Below are 19486 nucleotides of genomic sequence, written 5' to 3'. Positions count from 1 at the left end.
GTTATATAGGATTTTGGGGTCGCTGGGTTAGAATCCAGGTTAGTTTGTTTGTATCAAGTCATTTGAAGGTCGTCTGAAGTTCACTTCAAGGTCAAATTGAAAAAACCAAGCAATTAAATCTAACTGCCTAGGCGAGTTCGAATTCGAGATCAGTTTGTATGTATTAGGTCATTTGAGGGTTATTTCAAGGTCATTTAAAGGTCAAGCAAAGAAAAACCTCCTCGCGGTGCGCATTGAATAACGCTAAAACCGAAGGTAATAATTATATCACGATTTAGTCCTCCAGTACTTGATTTGTGTCGATTAGGTTAATGTAAACCGAAGGTAAGGAGGATTGGCCAAGTTTTAGGTCAAGAGATCACTGATGTGGAATCCTTGCGAAATCCTACAACCACTGTACAGATCATTTTTGTGTCAAATAACTAGTTTTCGAGATAAAAGATCTGGTCATTTGCTCCTTCAGATGAACTTGCGCAAACCTTGCGGTAGCTCTGTTTAAACTCAAATGATTTTAAAAACCTATTTTTAGTATCAACCATTTTAGCTTAGGTGATATTTGTGCTTCTTTAAAATCTTGTGAATTATACTTCTCTTGGCACCTAATTTCTGGTAATATCTCTGATAGATTTATCTGCAAACGTTTCTTAATAAGCTAACACATTGATTTCTGTTCCTTCGTCTATTACAAAAGCTTTTGCTTTTTTTCCTTGTTTTGCATATCGGTAATACTGTAGTGATCGTACAGAATTTTTTCTGCAAATAAGGTAAGCCTCCAGCATTTTAAATTTTTCTAAATTACTAAACGGCATGCTATAAGCTAATAATACCGAAATATTACTAATGAAACAGAAATAGGTTACACAGTAGGGCGGGTCAAAAAAATCGACTATTTTTTTTACTTTATACTCTGAAAAATAGGTTGTTAGACACCTCTAGAAAATTCTCTCCTAATATGAGCTCTTAATTTTAATAGGAAAGTTCTCCGCTTTACAGTTTTCCATTTTTTCCTCAGTATTAGAAAAAAAATCATATCTCTTTATCAACTGTTCGTTAAAAATATCTCTCCTCATATCCTTGTAGGAAATTGAACGTTCTACAAAAAAGGTCTCTTACAATTTTTGCGGAAACCTCACCGTTTAAAAGATATTAAAGGTTGAAGTTTGATTATTTTAAGACAAATTTCTGTTTTGCTTATGAATTTTATAACTCGTTAACAAAAAATCATTATGAAATGCGCAATTCATAGTTTTGTAGGAAATTAACTGCTCTACAAAAATGGTCTCTTATGATTAGTTGATTAAATAAAGCGTTTAAAAGATATTCNGTTTGTATGTATTAGGTCATTTGAGGGTTATTTCAAGGTCATTTAAAGGTCAAGCAAAGAAACCCTCCTCGCGGTGCGCATTGAATAACGCTAAAACCGAAGGTAATAATTATATCACGATTTAGTCCTCCAGTACTTGATTTGTGTCGATTAGGTTAATGTAAACCGAAGGTAAGGAGGATTGGCCAAGTTTTAGGTCAAGAGATCACTGATGTGGAATCCATGCGAAATCCTACAACCTCTGTACAGATCATTTTTGTGTCAAATAACTAGTTTTCGAGATAAAAGATCTGGTCATTTGCTCCTTCAGATGAACTTGCGCAAACCTTGCGGTAGCTCTGTTTAAACTCAAATGATTTTAAAAACCTATTTTTAGTATCAACCATTTTAGCTTAGGTGATATTTGTGCTTCTTTAAAATCTTGTGAATTATACTTCTCTTGGCATCTAATTTCTGGTAATATCTCTGATAGATTTATCTGCAAACGTTTCTTAATAAGCTAACACATTAATTTCTGTTCCTTCGTCTATTACAAAAGCTTTTGCTTTTTTTCCTTGTTTTGCATATCGGTAATAGTGTAGTGATCGTACAGAATTTTTTCTGCAAATAAGGTAAGCCTCCAGCATTTTAAATTTTTCTAAATTACTAAACGGCATGCTATAAGCTAATAATACCGAAATATTACTAATGAAACAGAAATAGGTTACACAGTAGGGCGGGTCAAAAAAATCGACTATTTTTTTTACACTATACACTCAAAAAAAGAGGGTGAGACACACCTAGAAAAAACTCTCCCAAAATAAGAGCTCAAAATTAAAAGAAAAAAGCTCCCCGCTACACAGTTCCACATTTTCCCCACAATAAGAAAAAAAAAAATAACACCTCATCAACAACTCGTCAAAAAAAACACCCCCCATATCCTTGTAGGAAATTGAACGTTCTACAAAAAAGGTCTCTTACAATTTTTGCGGAAACCTCACCGTTTAAAAGATATTAAAGGTTGAAGTTTGATTATTTTAAGACAAATTTCTGTTTTGCTTATGAATTTTATAATTCGTTAACAAAAAATCATTATGAAATGCGCAATTCATAGTTTCGTAGGAAATTAACTGCTCTACAAAAATGGTCTCTTATGATTAGTTGATTAAATAAAGCGTTTAAAAGATATTCATCGTCAAACTTCAATGCACGGCAATTTTAACAGTTTTTGATTAATAATTCGGAAAGTTTCAATTTAGTTTATGAGTTTTAGGGAAATATATACAAATGTGTTTCTATGAACAGAGAAATGTTTTAAACTATTTTATATTATTTATAAAGAAAATTTTTTACTGTGAAAGTGTACGAATATTTTATAAATGTTTGAAATTTTATAACTCATTTGATAATTAAATAAAAAAACTTTTTAATAACAAATTGAACATTTTTTGTCTTTAAGATTAATACTTTTCATAATACATTTCTGACAAAAACGTAATTTTTTCAAGATTTAATGAATGACTCAGTCAGAAATAATGCACTAATTTTTTTCGATGTAACCAAACATGCTTACAACTAAAAAAAAAACTAGAAAAATAGTTTAGAACATTTCTCTGTTCATAGAAACTCAAATTTGTATAAATTTCCTTGAAACTCAAACTAAATTGAAAGTTTCCGAATTATTAATCAAAAACTGTTAAAGTTGGCGTACATTGAAGTTTGACGATGAATATCTTTTAAAAATTTTATTTAATCGACTAATCATAAGAGGCCATTTTTGTAGAGCAGTTAATTTCCTACAAAACTATGAATTGCGCATTTCATAATGATTTTTTGTTAACGAGTTATAAAATTCATAAGCAAAACAGAAATTTGTCTTAAAATAATCAAACTTCAACCTTTAATATCTTTTAAACGGTGAGGTTTACGAAAAAATTGTAAGAGACCTGTTTTATAGAGCGACAAATATTTTTAATGAACAGTTGATAGAGAGATATGAATTTTTTTTCTAATACTGAGGAAAAAATGGAAAACCGTAAAACGGAGAACCTTCCTATTAAAATTAAGAGCGCATATTTGGAGAGAATTTTCTAAAGGTGTCTAGCAACCTATTTTTCAAAGTATAAAGTAAAAAAAATAGTCGATTTTTTTGACCCACACTATTACACAGACTAGTGGATACAATAAGTATCCAACAAATTATTAACTTGACAGTTGTTGCCACTGACAGTTGTTGTTATAATTTGATTTTATTGTTGTCACAGTTTCAGTTTTTTTACTGTTTACATTTTTGACATGAATTTCATTGAAATAAGTGTGAAAAATTTCAGATGCCTATTTCTCATTTATTTTTCAATTGAAGATAATTATGAACTAACACTTTTTTGTTCACAAAAATTTGTTCTTTTAAAATATGTAAATATACACAGGGTGTACCATAAAAAAAACATGTTTTTTAAAAAGTTACGAAAACGCGATCAATTATTTTTTCGATTGCACCATTAGAATCAATAGGAAAAATGCTACAAGTTTGCTAATTTAATCGATTTCGTATCTCCAATAATAAGAGTTAGCAATAGTGCGCCGATGAGTGTGGATACCCTGTATATCCCTCACGTCATGAAATTGTATATAAATTTAGTGAATTGCTATTAGTAAGTATAGCGTATTTTAATTACGAGTGTGCCCAATTAGAAAAAAACGTTTTACGGTGTCTTATTTAACGAAAGGAAGCGATATATCAGATGGTAAACCTGCCATCTGATTGGCATTCTAGTGCGCCCGCACGAAGGAGCGTCTCTTCCAAACATATTCATTGCAGATTACTTAGGACGGGAAAAAACCGCCGCAACTACTTACCCGCCGCTATCCGCAGCCCCATCAAATATGAAGTGTTACACGTGTTATGGAAATATCCGCAAAGTTGCAGCGCTACGTGCCTGTCAACGACCCTCCCGAAAAAAAGACTACGACGATCCACCTCTTTTACTCGTCTCACATAAAAACGAGGCCGCGGGGCGGATTATAAATTTATAATGAAACTGTTCGTCTTGTTTCTCGGTGACCCTTGCGTCTCCGCCCTCGTGGAAGATGAGCTCGCATGCATATTTGAAGCGCGAGTGAAATTTGAGAGACTCTCGTGTCGTGTGAGGAGGTGAAAATTGTCCCTGTTATGCTTTACATTCCCCTCATTACCTCTAGGCCTTGTAGTAATTTTAAGGCGTAACGTAAGTCAAATACAACCCTCACCTTTGATGCTGCAAAGTATAATGCTGAGTAGAGATGAGATTCTATTAAGTTTGTGAGATATACTATCGTAGCTTCAACGTATGTTGTGTTGCCTAACGCACCACATGCTAATCTACAAAAGCCTTTCTCAACTCTTCCCACACTACATTTTTGCGTAACGTTATAATCGCTCTGCCGAGCAACAGTATTATGGTTTTTTTTACCCTTTAAACGTCACATTCAATATGAAATTGTGCCTCTTTCGCCTTCGTTTCGGTGATGTAACCTTTGTTCCCCGACCGTTCATTACTAAAACACATTATTTACTAGAGGCGTTCCATAACTGGAAAGTTATCGTCTAGAACACGTTTCCAGTTGTCGGGAGTTTTCTCACGCCTGTATGAAATAAAAAAAAACAAATGAAACATACATAAAAGTTTGCGTGGCATCATTAATAAAAAGTTAATGTCGCAACGCGAAAAGGAAACGGCTACATGGGGCGGAAAAAGTTGGTGTGGGAGCGTTAATCCAAAGTTTCCTCGATATCCGGCGTGTACGTGAACGTGCTATAGTTTTTCGTTAAAAATAATTTACGATTTAGTTGATTATTCTTTTGTTCTATTCCATTTGTACTATGTAGGTAATTTTTGGACGAGTGCCCATTGGATTTAAGATGCACAAGGTAATAAGAACACACTGAACTATTTTCTCTAAGTCGTTAAAAAGTAAAACCAAATACTATGCGAGAAGGTTGACGTCTTTCAGGAAATCTTCTGCGATACTCTAGACACCCGAAGACCACTTATAACTTCTAAACAAAAGCTACAATCTGTCAAAGTTTGTCACAGAGCTTGTGGAACACACTGAGGTACATTATACGAAATAATCATTATATGTGGATCTAGAAGAAGTTACTTCAAATTTAACCCTACTGGCTATCCCGTCGCACCACCGGCATTGACAGTTACCGAGAAACATGCACGGTTGCGGTTTATCGATCGCCACGTCAAGTCCACGCGGGCAATCCGACAGCGACATCCTGTACAATTTATTATGACTATTGATCAACTCATCTGGCAGCCTCATTACTTAAGACCACATATGGATAGCGCGGAGAGCGAGTACAGAGTTCGCGCGCGTTACGCGGTCGAATTAAGCACACTATAAATCAACCGGAAGTCGCTCCGCGAACTACTCGCCCCGCTGGGCGGGCTGCATCGGGTCCCTTCTCGGATCTTGAATGCAGTTTGATGGGAGTCGAGCACGGCCTGATGAGTAATGGTCCGCTGGAGCGCAAGGTGGCCAATTAAGACGAATGCGATGAACGCGTGTCCGTTAAATTGTTTAAAATACTGCGATTGTTGCAGTCGAGTGCAGAGTGTGCCGAGTGAAGTAATTGTAGAAGATCAGTGTCATTTTACTGGGTAGGTAATTGGTGACAATCACGGAGTGGGCGATATATGTTTGTAAATAATGAAGACACTGTAAAGGTGACCTAAATAATTTCTCTTAGTGTGGTCGTTATAATATATCCGTCAATGATTTTCCAATAGGTCAAAAAATTCTTAAGCGGTGGAAAATTACGCAGCCACACAAAAAAAGACGTCTGTACTTTTCATGCGACGTATGTTATCCGTAGTATTTTTGCCTTCTCATAAAAAATCCGGTGTCAGAATTGAGCTATCACATCACATGAATTTCCTAACCTCAAAAAACTGGTCAAAAGTAGCAAAAATTCACGAAAAAAGTGCTAGGAAAACCATAAAAATCTTTTTTTCTATATTCGAATGTTCAGTTATATGGTTAAGACACCGCCGAACGTGAATCTGCGGTCAGAATTGATGGTTCTTTTTCTAACCTTAAAAAAAACGGGTCAATTAAGGTCAGATATCACGAATTTTTTTAAAATAACAGATTCGCGCCAAGTTTAGTATACGGGGGTTTTCGGGGTCGCTGATCACGGATCCGAAGTCAGAATTGCGGAATTCAATTTGTTTACTGTATAACCTGACTACTCAATACCTTAACCTTCATTTAACCCGCTAACCTTCTTTTTAACCTTCTTCTTCGGCTAAATCTTGTTCTTTTTTCGATTATATTTTTAAAAACGTGATCGGGAGGCAAAAATACTACGGATAACATATGTCACATAAAAAGTACAGACAACTTTTTATTTGTGTGGCTGTGTTATTAACCAAATATGTATATGTATGCAGGAAACATTTTGTGACAAAAAAGTAATTTAAAAAGGTTTTATTATGTATTTAGTTAAAGATGTTTATAAACAGAACAAATTAGTAAAAAATCATTGCATATTTCTGGATGTTACAAAGTTTAACACAGTCAAAGACATTGGCGATGATATCTTTTAAGTTCGCACTGAACCTCTTGGAATTATTTATTACCCAAATTTGATTTTTTCTCTTCGCCAAGATGTTACAGACTAAACAGATCCAAACCGCAATCCAAAGATGGGCAAAATCTAAAAAGACCAATTGTCCAAACCAAAGGTGGACTTCGCTACAGGACTTCTGCGGACCCTTCAATCACTGAGATCGTACGTTGACCCTGATACCTGGCAGTTCAGTAACCAAGAACGGAACGAGACCAGTACGTGTAGTACACCAAATTTATTACTACTTGCATTGTGTAAAGACTCTGCAGATCATAAATAGCACACACATTTATTGTAAATAATATTTTTATCAAAAAATCACAAAATATAAGGCAAGTTCGGTATTAACATCTAAATGCTCTAGGTATATCTCTTTGTCTTTTCATCTGTTACATTTAGAAAAGGACAAAACACATTCAAAGCATCTAAATCGTAATACCGAACTTGCCTATAGTAAACAAAGTCAATTTATTAGAAGTTGGCATCAAACAAATATTAATATTCAAAATTGGATCTACTGAGGAATTACAGTAAACAATTGGACTGTGTAATACACCTGCCATGTTTTTAATAAATTCGTTAATTCATGAATGTATTTCATTGTATAAAGCTGATATAAAGTTTCATCTCCATTGCTTTGTTGAATTATGATGGAATTCAACAAAGCAATATTAAGTTCGTTTATAAACTCCACATCAAAGATTTACACAATTAAACTGACTTTTGCGATTTATAAACGTATAAATTTGACTTGCATCATTACTATCAACTTAAATAATTTAATTTATTTCTAAAAGTAATTTTACAGTTTTACTGTAGTTGGTATGAGACAACCGCAGACGACGACTGTCACACCAGCGGCGCGCCCCGTACAAAAAGATCATTACTTCCATTATCAGCGTCACGTAACAGACAAAACAACGAATGAAATATATAGTTTTACCCCGCTCGCTAATATATCAGTTCGAAAGCGTTCCACATTAGTGTGCACCCATTAATTTAATGTAATATAAGCCATTAATATAATGTTGTATAAGCCAGTGACTCGTGTCGGGGAATAGTTGACCGGGGTGGTCGTACAAACACGAGCTGGCCGACCGGGAATGAAAACCGGACCCACATCACCCGCTAAACACACGTCACGGCGGGCATTATGCCAGATTAGGTCCGAATCTGCCATAAAGATATGTTTTTTCGTTGCGATTTTACTTAACGCAGGGTCGTTTCTTTGCATGCCTAATTATTTCGACAACAATGGGTTACTTCATTAGTTAATATGTAAAATAAGAATTGTTACGTAATTAATTAATTAACATGCACCTAATTGCCCAGCTACATGTGCTTTAAACAAATAAAATTACATTTACATTTAAAAATGTATACGTACGACCGAGGTATAAAAAGTTTTTGTTTTGTACCAAAAAGCTGGATTTAATAATAACGTAAGAGCTCACGCTAGTCCACAAATATTATGCTTATAGGATAGGCCGTCAAGATCCAGAAGGCATCGCAATCGATGCTCAGATCTGTAAAATTACAGTTATTTTTATTGTTATTTATTACGTTTATTACTTTGTTACCTTGTTATAACAGTTTCTGTAACAACTATCTTTTTGTAGCCTTCCTTTCTTAGATCTGACGGTGTCAACTGGGTTACCCCCTGGCGGCTGACGGCCTAACTTCCCTAAACCTATAGGCAATGTCAACATTTAAACGGACCCTCTTGTGCTGTATGTCTAATGATAATACTGAATCAGGGGAGTAAAGTAACATCTTGTAAACTCAAAGGCAACATTTGCCCAAGGGATTATCTAAATATCTAATAATTTGTTCCGGAAATACGTACCATATTCATTCCGTTATTAAAAATTGTAGAGACCCGTTTTGTTTCTATACGGGTCTATACAAATTATTGACAATGTTCCTTTATAAAACCACAGTACCAGTGTCTACCAAATATACAGAGCACGACCGTCAGAGCCATCTAATGGAGTAAATTATATGTTTAAGTTCATCAAACCATTTATAGATGGCTTTTTTGTAAATCGGCAAATTGAAAATTAGTAGGTAGTAGCAATAAATTTATACTGCAGATGGTTTATTTACCTGAGATCTTTGTTAATCTCAGTTAGTTGAACAATGATTATTCAAAATACTGATTAGTTGAGGTGTCACGTAAACAAAACATGGTTTATAACAAAGGAATTGTTTCAGGATTACCCAAAATAACCTGTCATAAACATTTTGCAGCTAATGTTAAATGGATGAACTTGATTGTACAAATTCATATTTTTTCAGTAAAAAATTGATGGCACTTAAATTGTTAGATAATGCGGATACACAGAAGGTAATAATACTTAGTTGTCTACGACACATAATTTATGAACACAAAGTATTGATTACTTTTGTAAACAGTAGTTATTATAAATACCTATAAAGTAAAATCGTATTAAAATAACGTGACAAATGAAAGATACTTGCATTGGATTTACAAGCAACACTATCGCATGTTTCCAACTATTTGAACGATGTACTGCTGTTTAGTTAAATTCTAATGAGTATATTATGTAATAGTTGTAAATTTAAACAATTATTTTAAAAAGTTTTCATTTTTGAAAAAAGTAACAAAAGGGTAACTCTACAAAATATGTTACGAACATTATTTCCCTCGATATATCGCCAAAATTTCACTTTTTATGCTGTCACATCATATACATTAAAAATAAATTACAGACTTGTATATGTACCTAGGATATCTTTGTATATTAATTTAAATAATATCTATCTGATTAAATAATAAAAATATACTACTCCATAATTATTATGTAACTTTAATATACATATTATATTTTTAGATAAATTTAACAAGGTTTTGCACCATGTTATACTTTATTCTCCCTATAACTTAAAACAGTACATTACAGTACAACAGCTATTAGTATTAGCACAGAATGTTAGATGGTCGGAAATACTTGACCTTGAAAAAAGTAAACATGCTTTTGAGAATTTATTAATTGTAAAATTTATTTGTTTCCGATACCTTCTTATTTATGATTTTCCAGTTTATTCAAATGTAGTAATTTGAGAAGTTGAATTCTTTAATGAACATTACTATTCTTACGTATAAAGTATCGAGTGTCCCAAAATCAGACATTTCGAGAAGCTCTCTACACCGTATTCTCATGCATCTTCATGCTTACAAAGTTCAATTGACTCAAGAACTGAAGTCTACTCACCAGGCAGGAGATGTTCATTGAGTTCATTGAGAAGAAGAAGTTCTGAGAGTTCATTGAATGGATTATGGAACAGCAAGTAGATGCTCATTTCTCGAACAAAATCATCAAGATGAGGCTCATTTTCATCTTGATAGCTTCGTAAATCGACAAAATCGAGAAACATTTCAATTACCACATGAGACATTACCTGGTCGTGTAATTCCCCGTTTTGGTGATCAGAATTGGCCGCCCAGTTCATGCGATTTAAACCATTGAACTTTTTGGGTTTTCTGAAGTCTAAGGCTTATGCCAACAAGCCCACCACCACCCACGCTTGAAGGAGGAAATTAAAGGTTGCACCAACGAAATTCAGCCGCAAAACGATCGTGGAAAATATCGATAAAAAAGTGCGTATGTGCCAGTAAAGCCGTGGAAGCCATTTACCCGATATGCTATTCCATACATAACTCTATAGTGTATACTTTATCAATCAATAAAAAAAATTACAATTTTTTTTATTAAAAACCTGTGATTTCTGTCAAAATCACTTCTTGTGTGAATTTTGTATACAGGACACCGTTGGAATAAAAATTTTAGATCAATAAATACCTATTTACAATTTAGTACTATTTTTGTATTTTCGGCTCGATTTTTAAATTGTTCATCTATATTCGCCTAAATATGAGTACGATCAATCAGCTTTATTCATATTAGCTTTGATAACAGTGATGAAAACAAAAATTTAATTTCCTTCTAAAAACAACATAGCTATTGAATGAGTAATGTCAATAAACGCCAGTAAAGCTACGTTCTAGCTTGGATTACAAAATCTGTTACTGTTTTATTTGGTGTAATGAAATAGAAACGTCATCACGTACATCATGAGGTCCTTCTTCCACAAATGCTTTGTCGCAATTTACAACGCAATTAATTCTAGCAATCGCCAATAAAACAGTAACTCGCAGTAACTGTATAAATTAATTTCTTTAATCCAACAAATTACAATGTTTAATATTATGTAAAAATTTAAATTTTGTCACGTGATCAAGAACGCATAGTGACGTCATTTAGTGCGACCTAGAACACAACCTGCTTTTCGGTCGTATGCCGTTTAGTCTACAATTGCCATGCTGATGAGACGGAATCTAATCTAAAGAAATACGCAAGCAGAGAACCTTGAGGTAAAGTAAATTTGGCCGTTTCTAGACCATTGTTACTAACTTGTTCATCTGTCGAGCAGTCCTGTCCTTGTTACATAGTTTCTCGATTTTGGGTCGCACTAATTGACGTCACAAATTAGGGAGGCAGTAAACACCAACAAAAAAAAAGATTTTGCGCAACAAACTTGAATAACTAATTATTAGTTTATTAGTTAACAGCAACAATAAATATATGTTAGTTATCATTCTATGTTAGGTCTGACGTGAACAACTTATTGTAGATTTTTTAATCATAACTCAGCCACACACAAAAAAAAGTTGTCTGTACTTTTTTCATGCTACATATGTTATCCGTAGTATTTTTGTCTCCTGATGACGAATCCGGTGTCAGAATTGAGCTATCACATGACAGGAACTTCCTAACCTCAAAAAAAAGGTCAAAAAAAGCAAAAATTCACGAAAAAGTGCTAGGAAATATGCAAATTTTTTTTTTCTATATTCAAATGTTCATTTGTATAGTTAAGACCCCGCCGAACGTGAATCCGCGGTCAGAAATGATGGTTCTTTTTCTAACCTCAAAAAAACGTATCAATTAAGGTCAGACATCACGAATTTTCAAAAAATAACAGATTCGCTCCAAATTTGGTATACGGGGGTCTCTGGTCACGGATACGAGGTCAATTTTGCAAAATTCAAAATGGCAGATCCAAGATGGCCGACCAAATGTTCAAAAAAATAACAGATACGCGCCAAATTTGGTATAAGGCGGATTTCGGTGTCGCTGATCACAAATTCAAGGTCAATTATGCAAAATTTAAGATGGCGGCCGACGAAATTCTCAAAAAATAACACATTCGCGCCAAATTTGGTATACGTGGGTTTTCGGGGTCACTGATCACGAATCCGATTTACAAAATTCGTTTTTAAAAATTTAATCAATTAGCTAGTTAATACCTTAGATTAGGCAGAAAATCCGTAAAAAAGAAGGTTAAACATGATTCTGGGTACTCAGGTTATAAAGTAAACAAAAATATTACAAAATAAATTTCGCAATTCTGACCTCGAATACATAATCAGCGTCCTCGAAAACATCCGTATACCAAATTTGAGGCGAATGAGTTATTTTTTGAAAATTTGGTCGGCCATCTTGAATCAGCCATATTGAATTTTGGAAAAATGACCTCGGACCCGTGATCAGCGACCCTCAAAACCTCTGTATACCAAATTTGGCTCAAATGTACTATTTTTTGCAAATTTGTGATATCTGACCCGTTTTTTTGAGGTTAAAAAAAGAACCCTCAATTCTGGCCGCAGATTCATGTTGAATATATAAAAAAAAAATTTGCATTTTTTCTAGCACTTTTTCGCGAATTTTTACAATTTGTGATCTGTTTTTTGAGGTTAGGAAATTCCTGTGATGTGATAGCCCAATTCTGACACCGGATTCGTGATCAGGAGGCAAAAAAATTACGGATAACATATATCGCATGAAAAGTACAACTTTTTTTGTGTGTGGCTGTGTAATCAGCAATAAAATAATTACCTTTTTTCCAATAATTATTTATTTTTATATACAAATGACAGTTAATAATAATAATTTGTTATTTGCGAACATAGAATTGAATATTATGGAGAGATTAAACTTCAGTTTATGTATTTTGACATATACAGGGTGTTTATGAAATAAGTGCGTTCCTTGAAACGAATACCTGTGATCCAAAATGTCATGTCTAGAAAATTTAATAAAAAATTATTACGTAAAACTATGGCCGACCCTGCATCGCCCAACGGGAGTGTTACGAGAGCAGTTACTGCACTCTCATCATTACAACGTATTTACCACAGAAACATACGGCAAAGGCAAAGAAATCCAAACAATTTCATTAAAAAATTTGCCAGTATTGCGGTGAATCGACGAAGTAGTACATATTATAACACCAGTTAGGAAAGACATCCGCATAAATTGAAAGCATTGTAATTAAAGAATTAATCCCCTCAGTGAACCCTCCAAATATGAAATCCACGCACATTCCAGTCCACGTCCCTTTCCGAGTATGATTAAAGCCAGCCCCAGAAGGCCGTTTCCCGTCACCGCGGCCATCAAATAACAAAAATTACCGCCGCAGTGTCATATACGTGTTACGTTGCAGAGCCCGACGCCTCCCCAGTACGTGTTCTGGTACCACAACGACCACATGATCAACTACGACACGGCGCGGGGCGGCATCACCGTGGAGACGGTGCCCGGACCGCGGACCCAGAGCCGCCTCACCATCCGGGACACGAACGACGCCGACTCGGGGAACTACACCTGCTCGGCGTCCAACACGGAGCCCGCTTCCATCTACGTCTTCGTCTCGGAAGGTGAGTACATTTTTAGATCCTACGTTATAAGAAAGCGGATTTGAAAGAACTCCCACACATTTTTCATAAACACACTGAGAAAAAACATGTTTTAGCCTTAAGCAGAAATTGGTTAATCCTAACAAAATGCATTATACAGGATGTCTCATTTTAAATCTCGTCAGGGAAGCTANGATCAATAAATACCTATTTACAATTTAGTACTATTTTTGTATTTTCGGCTCGATTTTTAAATTGTTCATCTATATTCGCCTAAATATGAGTACGATCAATCAGCTTTATTCATATTAGCTTTGATAACAGTGATGAAAACAAAAATTTAATTTCCTTCTAAAAACAACATAGCTATTGAATGAGTAATGTCAATAAACGCCAGTAAAGCTACGTTCTAGCTTGGATTACAAAATCTGTTACTGTTTTATTTGGTGTAATGAAATAGAAACGTCATCACGTACATCATGAGGTCCTTCTTCCACAAATGCTTTGTCGCAATTTACAACGCAATTAATTCTAGCAATCGCCAATAAAACAGTAACTCGCAGTAACTGTATAAATTAATTTCTTTAATCCAACAAATTACAATGTTTAATATTATGTAAAAATTTAAATTTTGTCACGTGATCAAGAACGCACAGTGATGTCATTTAGTGCGACCGAGAACACAAACCTGCTTTTCGGTCGTATGTCGTTTAGTCCACAATTGCCTTGCTGTTGAGACGGAATCTAATCTAAAGAAATACGCAAGCAGAGAACTTGAGGTAAAGTAAATTTGGCCGTTTCTAGACCATTGTTGCTAACTTGTTCATTTGTCGAGCAGTCCTGTCCTTGTTACATAGTTTCTCGATTTTGGATCGCACTAATTGACGTCACAAATTAGGGTGGCAGTAAACACCAACAAAAAAAGATTTTGCACAGCAAACTTTAATAATTAATTATTAGTTAACAGCAAAAATAAATATATATGTATATAACTTATTGTAGATTTTTGAATTATAACACAGCCACACACAAAAAAAAGTTGTCTGTACTTTTCATGCGACATATTATCCGTGGTACTTTTGTCTCCTGATCACGAATCCGGTGTCAGAATTGAGCTATCACATGACAGGAACTTCCTAACCTCAAAAAAAGGTCAAAAAATGCAAAAATTCACGAAAAAGTGCTAGGAAATATGCAATTTTTTTTTCTATATTCAAATGTTCATTTGTATGGTTAAGACCCCGCCGAACGTGAATCCGCGGTCAAAAATGATGGTTCTTTTTCTAACCTCAAAAAAGAACGAATCAATTAAGGTCATACATACACGAATTTTCAAAAAATAACAGATTCGCTCCAAATTTGGTATACGGGGGTCTCTGGTCTCCAAATTTGGTATAAGGCGGATTTCAGTGTCGCTGATCACAAATTCAAGGTCAATTATGCAAAATTCAAGATGGCGGCCGACCAAATTTTAACAAAACAACACATTCGCGCCAAATTTGGTATACGAGGGTTTTTGGGGTCACTGATCACGAATCCGAGATCAGATTTACAAAATTCGTTTTTAAAAATTTAATCAATTAGCTAGTTAATACCATCGATTAGGCAGAAAATTCGTAAAAAAGAAGGTTAAACATGATTCTGGGTACTCAGGTTATAAAGTAAACAAAAATATTACAAAATAAATTTCGCAATTCTGACCTCGAATACATAATCAGCGTCCTCGAAAACATCCGTATACCAAATTTGAGGCGAATGAGTTATTTTTTGAAAATTTGGTCGGCCATCTTGAATCAGCCATATTGAATTTTGGAAAAATGACCTCGGACCCGTGATCAGCGACCCTCAAAACCTCTGTATACCAAATTTGGCTCAAATGTACTATTTTTTGCAAATTTGTGATATCTGACCCGTTTTTTTGAGGTTAAAAAAAGAACCCTCAATTCTGGCCGCAGATTCATGTTGAATATATAAAAAAAAAATTTGCATTTTTTCTAGCACTTTTTCGCGAATTTTTACAATTTGTGATCTGTTTTTTGAGGTTAGGAAATTCCTGTGATGTGATAGCCCAATTCTGACACCGGATTCGTGATCAGGAGGCAAAAAAATTACGGATAACATATATCGCATGAAAAGTACAACTTTTTTTGTGTGTGGCTGTGTAATCAGCAATAAAATAATTACCTTTTTTCCAATAATTATTTATTTTTATATACAAATGACAGTTAATAATAATAATTTGTTATTTGCGAACATAGAATTGAATATTATGGAGAGATTAAACTTCAGTTTATGTATTTTGACATATACAGGGTGTTTATGAAATAAGTGCGTTCCTTGAAACGAATACCTGTGATCCAAAATGTCATGTCTAGAAAATTTAATAAAAAATTATTACGTAAAACTATGGCCGACCCTGCATCGCCCAACGGGAGTGTTACGAGAGCAGTTACTGCACTCTCATCATTACAACGTATTTACCACAGAAACATACGGCAAAGGCAAAGAAATCCAAACAATTTCATTAAAAAATTTGCCAGTATTGCGGTGAATCGACGAAGTAGTACATATTATAACACCAGTTAGGAAAGACATCCGCATAAATTGAAAGCATTGTAATTAAAGAATTAATCCCCTCAGTGAACCCTCCAAATATGAAATCCACGCACATTCCAGTCCACGTCCCTTTCCGAGTATGATTAAAGCCAGCCCCAGAAGGCCGTTTCCCGTCACCGCGGCCATCAAATAACAAAAATTACCGCCGCAGTGTCATATACGTGTTACGTTGCAGAGCCCGACGCCTCCCCAGTACGTGTTCTGGTACCACAACGACCACATGATCAACTACGACACGGCGCGGGGCGGCATCACCGTGGAGACGGTGCCCGGACCGCGGACCCAGAGCCGCCTCACCATCCGGGACACGAACGACGCCGACTCGGGGAACTACACCTGCTCGGCGTCCAACACGGAGCCCGCTTCCATCTACGTCTTCGTCTCGGAAGGTGAGTACATTTTTAGATCCTACGTTATAAGAAAGCGGATTTGAAAGAACTCCCACACATTTTTCATAAACACACTGAGAAAAAACATGTTTTAGCCTTAAGCAGAAATTGGTTAATCCTAACAAAATGCATTATACAGGATGTCTCATTTTAAATCTCGTCAGGGAAGCCACCAATCCGAAAATAATCCTCACAAAGTTGCTGGGTTCGGAGGGGTACATTGGATGGTGACATTGACCTTCAAAGCCATTTGAAGATCAAGGTCAAATTGAAGGACACCATCCGATGTCCCCCTTCGAAGCCAATAACGTTTAAAGGTCATTCCAAAGAAGAGTCTTAAGTACCTATCTAAACGTAAAATTTTGCTCTCTTTCCGAATCTGGGGTCAAAATAGATGTTCGTATTTAAAAAAATTAATTTGACCTTCAAATGACCTTGATGGTCAGGGTTAAGGTCAAATTGGAGGTCACCATCCGATGTCTCCCGAATCCCACAACTTTCGTAAGGGTTATTTTGACGACATATTCAAGAGCGTAATTCAAAATATTCTGTCCTTGAAATAACCGTTAAAGGTCATTCCAAAGAAATGCCGTAAGTACCTATCTAAACGTATTTGCACTCTTTCCAAATCCGGGATCAAAAATAGATGTTCCTTTTGAAAAAAATTGATTTCGCCTTCAAATGACCTTGAAGGGCAGTGTCAAGGTCAAATTGAAGGTCACCGTCCGATGTCACCATCCGATGTCCTCCTCCGAACCCAATAACTTTCGTAAGGGCTATTTTCGGATTGGTGGCTTCCTTGACGAGATATTCAGGTGCGTAATTTAAAATGGGACACTCTGTATAGGCTCCAGAAAGATTCTGCTGCTACCATAACAACATTTTCCAACCAAAAAGGGCCTACTAGTGGCTAAAACGTGTAAATATTTTATTGTTGCAATCCCATTTTGTTACTAAATTACTTGTACAATTGTTTACCCAGTAAAGGTTTTTTACGGCTACTAGGATTTAGTTTTATGGCAATATACTCAAATATATATCTTTTTTACTTCAGATAAGAGACTTTTTTAACTTTTTTACCATATCTGTACCTATAAACTTATTAGCTTTTTTTCTAAACTTTCACGCTGCATGTAAAAATGTACAGATAAAAATTATGATACCTATATTTTTAAGTCTCATCAACTCTCGCGACATGAGTGGCGACAATCGAGTAAATAAGCAGTATTAATCTATATTATCCTAGTATGCGGCGGTAATACGCGTTGTAAGAGCATAAATAGGCTAAATCTGTGGTAGACTGCCATAAAACATGTGCTACAGGCATTAGGGTGCCGCTAGATACGTATTGAATAAATCGATGCGAAGCATAATAAAAATAGCATCTATTAAAATTTTTGACTATTCTTTCGTTTTCATTTTTTTAATGTCCCTAATAGATATAAAGTAAAGCACCCAAATAAGACCACTTGCAAACTTGTAAGATGAGTTTTATTTCTCGAGATCTAAAATTGTAAATAATTGGCAATCTGCCAATAAGAATTCATTACTGATTCCTATTGATTTTCGTTTATCCGAAAGTATTAAATATTTTAGAGAAGTATATGTACTAAAATTATACCATTTACAAAGCCTTTACTTTAATAGCTTTCCTCTATCGCCTATTTGAACACCTATAGTTAAATGACAAACTAAATGTCTTCATAGAACGAGACTCACAACTTTCCTTAATAAACACCTTGAAATCCTGGTGAATAGGTTTGTCTAACTTTCTAGCCGTGAAAAGAATTCCAAAACAACTACGATGTTTCTGAACTGTATTTCAAATACAATAAGTTCTGAAAACTTTAAAGAAGCTTTGAAAATATGCATTTGAAAAAGGTGACATCATTATTATTTCTGTAAAATAAATACAGAACCAGAACTTGTATATACTCTTAGGAAAGTTTACTCAACTCAAGGTGCTGCAAAGAAAGGCTAGGTACTAGGTATTTAGTATTTAAAGTTATAAAGTTCATGAAATGTCCAGACTTACTTAGGTTCTTGGTAAAATGCTATTATCATTCGTTCATTTGTATGTTTAATCGTAAATGAAGAAACAAAGTCTTAATTATAAACAGTCCCACAATAGTTCATATTTTTGTCTCTATCCTCAGAAAATTGTATCTCCCCAAGGGAAGGTCGAGGTTGTTCCTGGAGGTGGAAACAAGCTTTTTATGTCTCATTTCATTGTTTATACTTACTCAGTTTGATACAACAGTAGTTTCTCTTTTTGTATCTATCTTCAGAAATGTACGATAAAGACGGTGTATCTGATGATAGATACAAAAAATAAATTACTGTTGTATCAAACTGAATAAGTATAAACAATGAAATGAGACAGTTTATATTTTCTTGCTTGGAATACTTTATAAACTCAAGTCATATCGATGCCCATTATTTTTAAAAAGATACATAAACATGAAGCTATCATCTTTATCTCTCCCACATAAGAAATTTTACTTTTCCCCTACTTATTAGTGCAAAAGTTTTTTAAAAATTCAAATAAATACACCTATACGTCACAAAAATTTAATTTTAAACCTTTTGTAAGCCTTTTACTGATCTAAATTCGTTGTGTTTGTTTTACGAGCTTTGACCTCATTAGCTTCATCTCTCTTGCATACATCAGGACGGCTGACCTCTATTTCTAGGGCCAGTCCATAGTTTATTAGGTCTAAGGGCTTCAGCAACATCTCTACAAAACCACTGACCACTGATCGCTCGTCGCCAGTGAGCAAAGAATAAAATAGAGTGTCCACTGACCTGTGACTAAAAAAACAGGGATCCATATTAAA

The 19486-nt window shown here is 34.9% G+C and overlaps 1 protein-coding gene across 1 annotated transcript in view; it reads left to right on the top strand.

Annotated features, from left to right (window-relative positions):
* Positions 1 to 19486, top strand: part of LOC108907137 (neurotrimin-like) — a 161744-nt gene that overhangs the window by 141579 nt on the left and 679 nt on the right. The window contains exon 5 of the mRNA XM_018710680.1: positions 13452 to 13665. Coding sequence (XP_018566196.1) covers positions 13452 to 13665 — 214 coding nt within the window. The remainder of the gene's footprint in view (positions 1 to 13451; positions 13666 to 19486) is intronic.

This window comes from Anoplophora glabripennis, unplaced genomic scaffold, assembly GCF_000390285.2.
Source record: "Anoplophora glabripennis isolate ALB-LARVAE unplaced genomic scaffold, Agla_2.0 scaffold310, whole genome shotgun sequence".
Classification (NCBI taxonomy): domain Eukaryota; kingdom Metazoa; phylum Arthropoda; class Insecta; order Coleoptera; family Cerambycidae; genus Anoplophora; species Anoplophora glabripennis.
This window is presented reverse-complemented; position numbering and strand designations above follow the sequence as displayed.